Source organism: Anomaloglossus baeobatrachus, chromosome 3 (assembly GCF_048569485.1).
Source record: "Anomaloglossus baeobatrachus isolate aAnoBae1 chromosome 3, aAnoBae1.hap1, whole genome shotgun sequence".
Lineage (NCBI taxonomy): Eukaryota > Metazoa > Chordata > Amphibia > Anura > Aromobatidae > Anomaloglossus > Anomaloglossus baeobatrachus.
Window position 1 is genome coordinate 436,171,899 of NC_134355.1, and position 12,697 is coordinate 436,184,595.

The 12,697-nt window shown below is 38.6% G+C and overlaps 1 protein-coding gene across 2 annotated transcripts in view; it reads left to right on the plus strand.

Moving 5' to 3' along the window:
• PRSS56 (serine protease 56) overlaps positions 1 to 12,697 on the plus strand; it is a 184,936-nt gene that overhangs the window by 125,960 nt on the left and 46,279 nt on the right. For both annotated transcript variants that reach the window (XM_075340420.1, XM_075340421.1), the window contains exon 13: positions 1,780 to 1,948. In XM_075340420.1, coding sequence (XP_075196535.1) covers positions 1,780 to 1,948 — 169 coding nt within the window. The remainder of the gene's footprint in view (positions 1 to 1,779; positions 1,949 to 12,697) is intronic.

Genomic DNA, 12,697 nt, shown 5'->3' on the forward strand with positions numbered 1-12,697 from the left:
ATAAAAACATGTACTTGCTTACGTTTTGATAACAAAGTGGCTTTAAAATATAAAAAGTGCCTTTTAATCGCACAATATCGGTCTTAAATCACACCCAGCTCACTATAAGCAAACATAGAATACATATCGCAGAAGAGGGCGTGTGTTCAAGTAAGTATATCAAAAACTTTCATTAAATATTGGTGATGCTGAAAAACTGCAGGTGTTGCCTCAATTTTGGCCACTAGTGTAGGTAACCTGTTCTTTTCTTTCTAGGCTTCATTCCGTTTTGGTAAACAGTAGCATGATGTTCTTTACCAAAAAGCTTTATCTTGGCCTCACCTGTCCACAAGACGCTATCTCAGAAGGATTTTGATTTACTCTTTGTGTTTGGTTTTATGTCTTTGTGTCAGTGGTATCTTCCTCCTGGGTCTCCTGCCATAGCGTTTCATTTCATTCAAATGTCGACTGATAGTTTTTGCTATCACTAATGCTCCCTGAGCCTGCATGATGGCTTGAAATTCTTTGTAACTTGATTGGGGCTACTTATCCTCCATCTGGACTATCCTGCCTTGCAACCTTTCACCAATTTTTCTCTGTTATGCATGTCCATAGGGATTAGCTACAGTGCCATGGGTTGTTAATTTCTTGATTATGTTGCTCACCGTGGATAAAAGAACATCAAGATCTCTGGAGATAGACTTGTAAGATTGAGATTATTGATATTTTTCAACAATTTTGGTTCTCAAGTCCTCAGACAATTCTCTTCTGTATCTGTTCTCCATGCTTAGTGTGGCACACAAAGACACACAATGCAAAGATTCCGTCAACTTATCCTCTTTCTATCTATAGGTTTCGGGTGGGATTTTCATATTGCCCAAACTTATTACTTGCAACAGGCGAGTATGAGCGAGCATCACATGCTTGAAACAAAGTCGTTTATCCACAATTTTAGAAAGGTACCATCTATTTTGTCCAGATTATTATTTGGGGTTTGATGTGAAATTATGTCCAATTTGCCTTTGTTTCTCAGATTTTATTGTTCTTCCAACACACACAAAGGAAATAAACGTGTATAAGGCTAAGTTCACACACTACGTTTTTTTGACGCTGCGTTTTTGTGCGTTTTTGTCCGCTAAAACGCACAAAAACGCTCCCGCGTCGAAAAACGCGTCAAAAACGCATGCGTTTTTACCGTGATTTGGTGCGTTTTTGGCTGCGTTTTGCTGCGTTTTTGATCTCTGCGGTGTGCTGCGTTTTTTCAATACATTGCATGGGCGGAAAACACAGAAAAACGCAAGAAAGAATTGACATGTCCATTTTTTTTTTAAGCTTAAAAACGCAGCTTAAAAAAATACAACAAAAATGAAAACTCATAGACTTTGCTGGGGAAGCAAAGTCATGCAGTTTTGAGGCCAAAAACGCACCTGAAAAACGCGCAAAAACGCACTGTGCGCACATAGCCTAACAAGACATGTCATTGCAATAACTTTCTGGGAGAAATGCTTCATTTAGTGGAACAATTAAAAGGGTGTAAACACTTTTGGCCATGATAGATATCAGATAAATACACAGAGAGACAGAAAATAGAAAGATATGAAATAAATCCAGATAGATAGATAGATAGATAGATAGATAGATAGATAGATAGATAGATAGATAGATAGATAGATTGGTATGAGATAAATAGACAGACAGCAAATCAATATCAGAAAGATAGATAGATAGAGTACATATTTGCTTAGATTCACAAATGTTAATTTATTATACTTTTTATGTCATAAATTAATATCACCCTAGAGAAGTACTAAATGCATCCTTTGAAGCGTTGTTTCCAGACCTTGGACCCAGACTAGATGACTGGACTTCACTTCTTCATCAAATCATTAGTCGGGACTCTGCAGATTTAGTACAAGAAAAACAAACTGAAACGGAGATTGAGGCTGTGGAGGAGCAACTTTTCCTAGAGGTAATAGTTAATAATAGTGATTGTAACTTTCGCATTCTCTGCCTGCAGCTTTCCCAGATACATATGAAAATGTTTACATTTTATAGTGAAATGCAATACTGAAAAATTTATTAATTTAATTAAAACTCCATTTCAGGCAGTTTAGAATATTTTGAAAACTATTTTTTATTTATCATATATTTCATTGTAAATCTCGAAGGTAAGTTTGTTTCAGTATTATGACTATGACAGTCTAAAGGTATTTAATGTGAACCTGTCATCCAAATCATACTGCCCGAACGATGAATGGACATGTATATTTTACTCTGATATTTCAGAGAAAATATACTTTGAAAAGCTGGCCGGGAACCATGAATCTTGGATGACTATTCTATTCTATTATTAAGTAATAGGTCACTGGAGGCTTTCCTCCCAATGACTGACAGGTGTTTCCCGATTTGCCATGCCCCTTAATAAAGACCATGCCCCTTAATAAAGGCCACACCTCCTGAGATGTCCCAGCATAAAGGATTCACACTGTGAAGGGTGTGTGTTTGTGTGTGTGTGTATATATAGATATATATATATATATATATATATATATATATATATATATATATATAAATATATGTATATATATATATATATATATATATATATATATATATATATATACATACAAACGTGGTAAAAATGTTTGGTACAACTGGTTTAATGAAAGAAAAAAGAAAAGCCCACAATGGTCACAGAAATAACTTGAATCTGACAAAACTAATAATAAATAGTCTATAAAAATGTACAAATGAAAGTCAAACATTGCTTTTCAACCATGCTTCCACAGAAGTTAAAAAAAACCCCAAACACTCATGAAATAAGCCTGGACAGAAATGATGGTAACCCTGAAAGTATTGTGACAAAAGGGACATGTGAAATCAAGGTGTCCACTAATTAGCATCACAGGTGTCTACAATCTTGTAGAAAATGAATATGTCTGGCTCACTGTGTGTAAGGTAGGTGCACAGAAAAATAAAGTGGTCAATTCAATCAAAATAGCTCTGGCACACTAAAAATTGATAACACGGAGAAATTCTTCAAAAGTTGGATATTCTTTATTAGTGCGAAAGGACAAATGATAAATCATCCAACGTTTCGACCATTTAGGTCTTTGTCAAGGATAATGTTATCTATGACAACAAAAAAATTTTTTTTAGTTACAAAAAAGAACACAACTTGATACATGACATCACATCATAAATGTCAAACAAATATATCACTTCCACATCGTGCAATCGGTCAATCGACCTTACAATGTCGCACATAATATCAAAAAGAACAAATTTCATGTAATATTTTATATAATATAATGTATTCACATAACAATCACCTATCTGAGGAACAGAATCCAGAGGAGATGTATATGAGAACCATCATGAAGAGACAAAAAATAAGTCAAACAGACAGATACCCACCTATATGAGTATCAGAACAATGTGCTTTCAGTTGTATATGGTCATCACCAAAATGAATGAAGTTATGAAAATATAGTCCTATATCATAGAAAAAACATATGAATATCATATCACAAATCACATGAACATGCGTATGAGAGAAAACAACTCTTTCTATATTCTCCGCTTATGCGCTGCTGTAGTATGAACACAACTTAATATCTGTACCTTATGCTTATGCTATACAATCTTGTAATCAGTCAGTGGGCCTGTATATAGGGCTACAGATACTCACTGTGCTGTTTGGTAACATGGTGTGTACCACACTCAGCATGGACTAGAGGAAGGGAAGGAAAGCGTTGTCTCAGGAGCTTAGAAAGAAAATTATAGATAAGCAGTTTAAAGGTAAAGGTTCAGAAATTTAAGATCCATGGGACTGTAGCCAACGTGGCTGCAGAAGGAAAATTAATGACAAATAAAAAAGACGGATAATACCAATGGTAACAAAAGGACCCAGAAAAACTTCTAAAGAGATTAAAGTTGAACTTCAGGCTCAAGGAACATCAGTGTCAGATCGCACCATCCGTCATTGTTTGAGCCAAAGTGGACTTCATGGGAGACGACCAAGGAGGACACCATTGTTGAAAAAAAAAAATTAAAAAAAAGCCAGACTAGAATTTGCCAAACTACATGTTGACAAGCACAAAGCTTCTGGGAGAATGTCATTTGGACCAACGAGACAAAATTTGAACTTTTTGGCAAGGCACATCAGTTCTATGTTCACAAACGGAAACACGAAGCATATCAAGAAAAGAACACTGTCCCTGCTGTGAAACATGGAGGAGGCTCTGTTAGGTTTTGGGGCTGCTTTCCTGCATCTGGCACAGGATGTCTTGACTCTGTGCAGGGTACAATGAAATCTCAAGACTATCAAGGTATTCTAGAGAGAATTGTGCTGCCCTGGGTCAAAAAAAGCTTGGTCTCAGTCGCAGGTCAGGGTCTTGCAACAGGATAATGACCCAAGCACACACAGCTAAAAACAACCAAGAATGGCAAAAAGGAAAACATTGGACTATTCTGAAATGGCCTTCTATGAGCCCTGACCTAAAGTATATTGAGCATCTTTAGAAAGAGATGAAACATGCCATCTGGAAAAGGCAATCTTCAAACATGAGACAACTGGAGCAGTTTGCTGTTGAGGAGTAGCCAAAATACCTGTCGAGAGTTTCAGAAGTCTCATTGACAGATACAGGAATTGTTTGATTGCAGTGATGGCCTCTAAAGGTTGTGCAACAAAATATTAAGTTAAGGAGGGTACCATCATTTCTGTCCAGGCCTATTTCATGAGTTATAGTTTGTTTTTAAACTCTGTTGAAGCATGGTTGAAAATCAATGTCTGACTTTAATTTGTTTTTTTTTCATAGTTATTTTTATTTATTATTACTTTTGTCAGATTCAAGTTATTTCTGTGACCATTGTGGGTCAGGCAGCCATCTTGGATACTAGAAAGTGAATTTTACTGTGAATAAGTTTTTTTAATTTAAAAAGTGTATATGAAGTGAATAAGTGATAAAATTATCGTAATAAATAAATAGTGTAAATGTTTATAGATTTCTAAGTAATATTGGGAAAGAAAATAAGAAAGTAAATGTTGATATGAAAGAGTGTGTACAGGGCTAGGTCTGGTAGTTCAGTGAAAGATATAAAAAGAAAGAGAGACAAATATCATAATTTGTTTGAGGAATTTAAGACAATATTTTGACCATAATAGTTTCTTCAAGTAAAGATCAATCAAAGGTTAAACATAGAGATTATATTGATTATATTGATTAAAATATTCATTAATATTTTAATCAATATAAAAATCTTAATTTAATAGTGTTTTTGATCTATAAAGAAAATATCTTTCTAAGTGGTTCTAGAGATGAATAATCTCAGAAGGACAGAAAATGAAAACCAAAATTTTTGAAAAACTTCAAAGCAAAGATCCCTATTGTCTCCACTTCGATGGTAAAAGAATCCAAGGGGAAGAGTATCAAGTAGTTCTGCTGAAAAATACCACAACCGAAATCAAACTCGGTATTCTGAAATGTGAGAATGGTTCTGCCACGGCTATTCACAAGGAACTATATCAGCTAATTTATGAATACGACGCTTGGGAAAATATTTGCATGATAGTCTGCGACACGGCAGCAGTAAATACTGGTCGTTTGAACGGGATTGTAACGCTGATACAAGATGATGTCTTGAGAAAGCGCTTTCAAAAGCCACAATACATTGGCTGTCAACACCATGTACTCGACCTCCTACTGAAGCACGTCATGAATTTCCTTATTCCAGAGTCAACAAAGAAACCAGAACTCAATTATTTCTTCATTGACAAATTTACAGAAAACTATGCCTCACTTCAGATTGATTACCACCAAGTTGCAACAGATGATGTCAACACAGGCGAGAATTCTGGATGGCGAGATGATTTCAAGTTCTTATATGAACTATGTCAGGCATATCGTCATTACAGAACAACATCACGTTGGCCTCGAATCAGTTGGAATAAACTCCCAAACCTGCACATGGCAAGATGGAACTCGCGAGCTGTATATGCTGTTATAGCATTTTTTCTGATACCAGAGTGGCGCCGCGTCCTCGGCATAGAATGCGACTTCATCTGCTATGAATGGGAAAATGCCTGGTTCTAGTCGCAACACTACAACGAAGCGTCCTTCAATGAACTGTTAACCTCACTCACCAAGACAAAGTGCAAGAAGGCAATGAAGTGTTTGAAGGCGCACTGGTTGGTCAAGGAGTCATTAATTAACTTTCCCAGATCTAACCAAAATGCTGAACGTGCTGTAAAACTGATGGAGGAACTACATGCGAAATCGAAAAAAATTTAATTTTTGAATCTAAAATTCATAGGAAACAATAATTTTTAAACACTTCTTTTGTACATATTGTACTTATAATTAACTATTTTATACCGTATTTGTTAAAAAACGAATAATAAAAGTTGCTTAGTTATTACTATTATCGTTTCAATAATGCAAAATTGCATGTCCTTTTTTGGGGGGGAAAAATAATTTTTGCCTTATTTCATTTCAATGAAAGGGGGAACTTTTTTTAAAAAACAAAAAAAAGCAATACTTATTCTTAAATTACCCATAAAAGTTCCTCGATTGCACATGGTTTCATAAAATTTTTTTTTGTCATTACACTAATATATATATATATATATATATATATATATATATATATATATATATACACTGTGTGCAGAATTATTAGGCAAATTAGTATTTTGATCACATTATACTATTTATACACGTTGTCCTACTCCAAGCTGTATAGGCTTGAGAGCCAAATACCAATTAAGTAAATCAGATGATGTGCATCTCTGTAATGAGGAGGGGTGTGGTGTAATGACATCAACACTCTATATAAGGTGTGCTTAATTATTAGTCAACTTCCTTTCCTTTGGCAAAGTGGGTCAGAAGAGAGATTTGAAAGGCTCTGAAAAGTGCAAAATTGTTCGATGTCTTGCAGAGGGATGAAGCAGTCTTGAAATTGCCAAACTTTTGAAGCGTGATCAACGAACAATCATGCATTTCATGGTAAATAGCCAACAGAGTTGCAAGAAGCGTGTTGGGCAAAAAAGGCGCATAATAACTGCCCATGAATTGAGGAAAATCAAGCGAGAAGCTGCCAAGATGCATTTGCCACCATTTTGGCCATATTTGAGAGCTGCAATGTTACTGGAGTATCAAAAAGCACAAGGTGTGCCATACTCAGGGACATGGCCAAGGTAAGGAAGGCTGAAAAATGACCACCTTTGAACAAGAAACATAAGATATAATGTCAAGACTGGGCCAAGAAATATCTTAAGACTTAAGGTTTTATGGACTGATTAAATGAGAGTGAATCTTGATGGGCCAGATGGATGGGCCAGAGGCTGGATCAGTAAAGGACAGAGAGCTCCACTCCGACTCAAGACGCCAGCAAGGTAGAGGTGGGGTACTGGTATGGACTGGTATCATCAAAGATGAACTTGTGGGACCTTTTTGGCTTGAGGATGGAGTGAAGCTCAACTCCAAGACTTACTGCCAGTTTCTGGAAGACAACTTCTTCAAGCAGTGGTACAGGAAGAAGTTGGTATCGTACAAGAAAAACATGATTTTCATGCAGGACAATCCTCCATCACATGCATCCAACTACTCCAGAGCGTGGTTGGCCAGTAAAGGTCTAAAAGATGAAAAAATAATGACATGGCCCCCTTATTCACCTAATCTGAACTCCATAGAGAACCCGTAGTCCCGCATAAAATGTGAGATTTACAGGGAGGGAAAACAGTACATCTCTCGGAACAGTGTCTGGGAGGCTGTGGTGGCTGCTGCACGCAATGTTGATCGTAAACAAATCAAGCAACTGACAGAATCTATGGATGGTAGGCTGTTGAGTGTCATCATAAAGAAAGGTGGCTGTATTGGTCACTAATTTTTTTGGGTTTTGTTTTTGCATGTCAGAAATGTTTATTTCTAAATTTTGTGCAGTTATATTGGTTTACCTCGTGAAAATAAACAAGTGAGATGGGAATATATTTGTTTTTTATTACGTTGCCTAATAATTTTGCACAGTAATAGTTACCTGCACAAACAGATATCCTCCTAAGATAGCCAAATCTCAAAAAAACACTCCAACTTCCGAAACTATTAAGCTTTGATATTTATGAGTCTTTTGGGTTGATTAAGAACATAGTTCTTGATCAATAATAAAACAAATCCTCTAAAATACAACTTGCCTAATAATTCTGCACACGGTGTATATATAAATCTCACATTGCACTCGGTCCAATATTATATAATGAAGCAGGTCAGATCTGCAATGTTTTCTTCAGTCCTAATGGGACTAAGGAAAAAAAAAAATCGCATGTGTATGGGTGTGTGTGATACATCGATGTCATACAAGTGCATTCTGATATGCGCATAGATCGGTAAGAGAGAAGATGGATGGATTAATCTCTCTTCTCCAAACCCGGCTAGGATCACATAAGCGTATAGCATCCAATGTGATATGCTAATGACACTCGTCTTAACCCCTTCACGACCAATGACGGATCTATCCGTCATGGAGCGTGTGACGTTAAGCCCCGCCCCCTGCCACAGGCAGGATGCGGTGATCCGTGCACATATCAGCTGTTTTTATGTTTTTAACAGCTGACGTGTGCCTGCATGTTACGAGTGGAATCGCTCCCACTCGCAACATTTAACCCCTTACATCTCGCTGCCAAAGTCTGGCAGTGAGATGTATATGCGCGCAGCCATTACATTTACTTACCGCCGCCCCCACCGGAAGACACGTGCGTGATCACGTGACTTTCGGTGGTTGCCATGGTAGCACAGGGTCATGTGATGACGCCTGTAGCTAACATGAGTCACTTCCTCTCAATGCTGGCATAGTGCCAGCATGGAGAGTAAAGCACCATATCTGCAGTTCTCAGCTCTGTAGCTGAGATCTGCAGATAGTGCAGAGCGATCGGATTGCTGATCGCTATCGCCCCCAAGGGGGACTGGTAAAATAAAAAAAAAAGTTAAAAAAAAGTTTTAAAAAAAAACAAAAAACCTAAAAGTTCAAATCACCCCCACTTTCGCACCATTGAAAATTAAAGAGTTAAAAAATTAAAAAATATACACATATTTGGTATCGCCGCATTCAGAAATGCCTGATTTATCAAACTCTAAAATCAATTAATCTGATCAGTAAACGGCGTAGCGCCAAAAAAATTCCAAACGCCAAAATTACGTTTTTTGGTCGCAAAAATTGTACCATTAGAAACATCAGCTCGAGACACAAAAAATAACCCATCACTGAGCCATAGATCCCAAAAAATGAGAACGCTACGGGTTTCGGAAAATGGCACAAAACGTGCGCCACTTTTATTGGACAAACTTGAGAATTTTTTTTAACCCCTTAGATACAAAAGTAAACCTACTCATGTTTGGTGTCTACAAACTCGCACCGACCTCAGGCATCACAATGACACATCAGTTTTACCATATAGTGAACACGGTGAATAAAATATCCCAAAAACTATTGTGCGATCACACTTTTTTTGCAGTTTTTCTAAACTTGGAATTTTTTGCTGTTTTCCAGTACACCATATGGTAAAACTTATGGTTTCATTTAAAAGTACAACTCGTCCCTCAAAAAACAAGCCCTCATATGGCAAGATTGCCGGAAAAATAAAAAAGTTATGGCTCTCGGAAGAATGGGAGCAAAAAACAAAAACACAAAAACGGAAAAGGCTCTGGGGCTAAAGGGGTTAAACTCTACTGCGAGTGTGAGCTGAGCTTCATTCTACTGTGCTCTGATTCTCTTACATGTGAGAATCGGAGCACAGGTAAGGCGAAGATGGAGAGATTAATTTCTCCATTGCCTGTCTGTATCAGACTGTACTCAGATGTCATCAGTGAAGTCTAATTTTTTCACACGCTTCCATTGACTTGTATGGTTGTACATGATCCGCAACACGCTGACATTGACAGCATGCTGCAATCGTTTTTCTCAGTCCAATTAGAGTGGAGGAAAAACTTGCAGACCTAACCTGTATCATTCACTAACATTGGTCTGTGTGCAACGCGAGACGTCTTTTTCTGTCCAGGTCTCCCCGGAATCTGACTGAAAAAACACCGGAAAGCATTTCATAAAATAAACATTGTGCGCATGATCCGTCTTATGTCTCTTCTTTTAACCCCTTTGGGGTTTGGAAACTTTCAGGCAGTTAAAATAAGTGACATGAGTTTACAGTAAATTAAGTGGCAGAGCTGTCACAGCAACAATATCGATGTAGCCTCAGGGAAACGACAACAGGCATTTTCCTGAAGAGTCTTGGCCACCTTAGTACACCAAAATGTCAGAGATCCACTAAAGCTAACAACCCAAAACTTCCGAACACAGACAATTAGGAATGCATAATTCAAGACTCCATACCGGAGGTTTACCTTATTGCAGAAGCCTCTCACTGCAGAAAATCTTCAAAGGAAAACCCTCCTTATTCACTCCCCAAACACTTTTTAAGCATTACAAGAACACCATTTTGTACACAGCAAATTTCATCTCAGACATCCTCACAGCATTTTACCCCCCAAATCCCATATTACAGACAGCATTGCACCACCCAAATCCCACACTACAGAGAGCCCCACAGCATTACATCAGCCCAATATCCCACTACCGGCATCCCCCAGCATCACACACCCAGCAAGATATCACCACAGGGTCCCCCCAGCATTGTACTCTGGCCAAATTCCCACTACAGGTGTCCTCTCAGCATAGCTCACATCAAAACCTCCACCAGCCCCCCCCCCCAGCATCATCCTCCCAAAACAAGAACCCCACCACAGGCATTTTCTCAGCATCGCACACACAACAGAATCCCACCACAGGCATTCCCCTGCATTGCACACCCCCCACATTCCCACCACAGGCATCGCCACAGCATTTTAGACCCCCCCACATTGTAGACCCCCCAAATTCCATCACAGCCAAAGTCTAATATGACCTTCCTATTTTTAAGGCTAATGATTTGTACCTTGTGGTGAGTCCCCTGTATTTGCTCTCATGAATTCTCTTTATGGTAGACTTGGATACTGAAACACCTACTTCCTGGAGAGTGTTCTTCCCTTGGGTGGATGGTGTGAAGGAATTTTTTTTCACCATGAAAAGGATTCTGCGATCATTCGCCACTGTTGTCTTTCACCTTTTTTCGTTCCCAAGGTCACCAGTGGGCTCTTTTTTTTTTTTTTTTGCAGAATGTAAAAACTGTTGATTTGGTCACTCATACCATTTCTGATATCACTTTGATACTATGATACTATGGTAGATTTCTTCTTTTTATCAACCTGATCATGGTCTCTCTTCTATTGAGAACCCCTTTGATCGTATGTTGTGGGTTCACAGCAATAGCTTCCAAATGAAAATGCCACACCTGTAACCAACTCCAAACCTTTTACATGCTTAATTGATTATGGATTATTAAGGGAATTATCCATGCAGCCCAAGAGCTTTATAAGATAACTGTCATGATTGACTCCTGGCTCAGCTGGAGCTGAGCCTTTTTTAGTTTCACTTCTGATGCAGGTCACGTTAGGGGTTAATCCTTTCTGCCTCGTTCTGGAGGTCAAGCTGCTTTATTAGGGCACTGTTTCTCTTGGACTTCGCCAGTGATACTTCTGGCTCTGCTGTGTTCTGCTCTTGAGTGACCTGTTGTCTGCCCTGCCCCCTCCTGACCTCCGTGTTCACCTGACCTGTTAACCTCCTCTGTTGTCTGTTTCCATCAGTGTCTCTTCCGCTGTCTCCCTGTTCATTCCTTATCTGTTTACCTTAATTATGTCTTGTCTTCCCACTCCCCCTCGCTTCTAGGCTCTGATTTCCCGGCTACTGACTATTTGCTTCCCTCTGACTACGTTTAGACTTTTCCCTTGTGTATTTACAAGACCTCATGTTGTGACACGGCTTTCTGACGATTCTACTGCCATCTGGTGGGCTTGACTAGTATTACCTCTGCTAGGGAATTCCCTGCTCATACGTTTCCTCCACTTTTACGCCCCCTAGTGGTTTACCAGCTAACTACCTTCTCAGATAGTTTCAGGAATCCTCTCAGTCCCACATTACTGCGCTGTACTGCTATTGTACATCTTAGAGTACAGCATGACAATAACTAGCTGTACTACTAGGCTTCGCCCGGGTTAATAACTGCTGTTAACAAAATAGAATGTATTAACAAAAATGTATTCTGCACACAAAAAACACAAAATAAATAGATATAAATGTAATTTTAATGTCTGTCTCCCTCTCTGTATATATCTCTGTCTCTCTCTCTATCTCTTTGTCTGTCTCTTTCCCTGTCTGTCTCTGACTGTCTGTCTCTTTCTCCGTCTGTCTCAATCTCTTTCCCTGTCTGTCTATCTATCTCTGTCACTTTCCCTGTCTGTCTCTTTCCCTCTCTTTCCCTGTCTGTCTCTTTCCCTCTCTTTCCCTGTCTGTCTCTTTCCCTCTGTCTCTTTCCCTGTGTCTGTCTCTTTGTCTGTCTCTTTACCTGTCTTTGTCTGTCTCTTACCCTGTCTGTCTCTTTCCCTCTCTTTTCCTGTCTGTCTGTTTCCCTGTGTCTGTCTCTTTGTCTGTGTTTGTCTCTTTACCTGTCTGTGTCTGTCTCTTAACCTGTCTCTCTCTTTCCCTCTCTTTCCCTGTCTGTCTCTTTCCCTGTCAGTCTCTCTTTGTCTGTGTCGGTCTCTTTGCGTCTGTCTCTTACCCTGTCTATGTCTGTTTC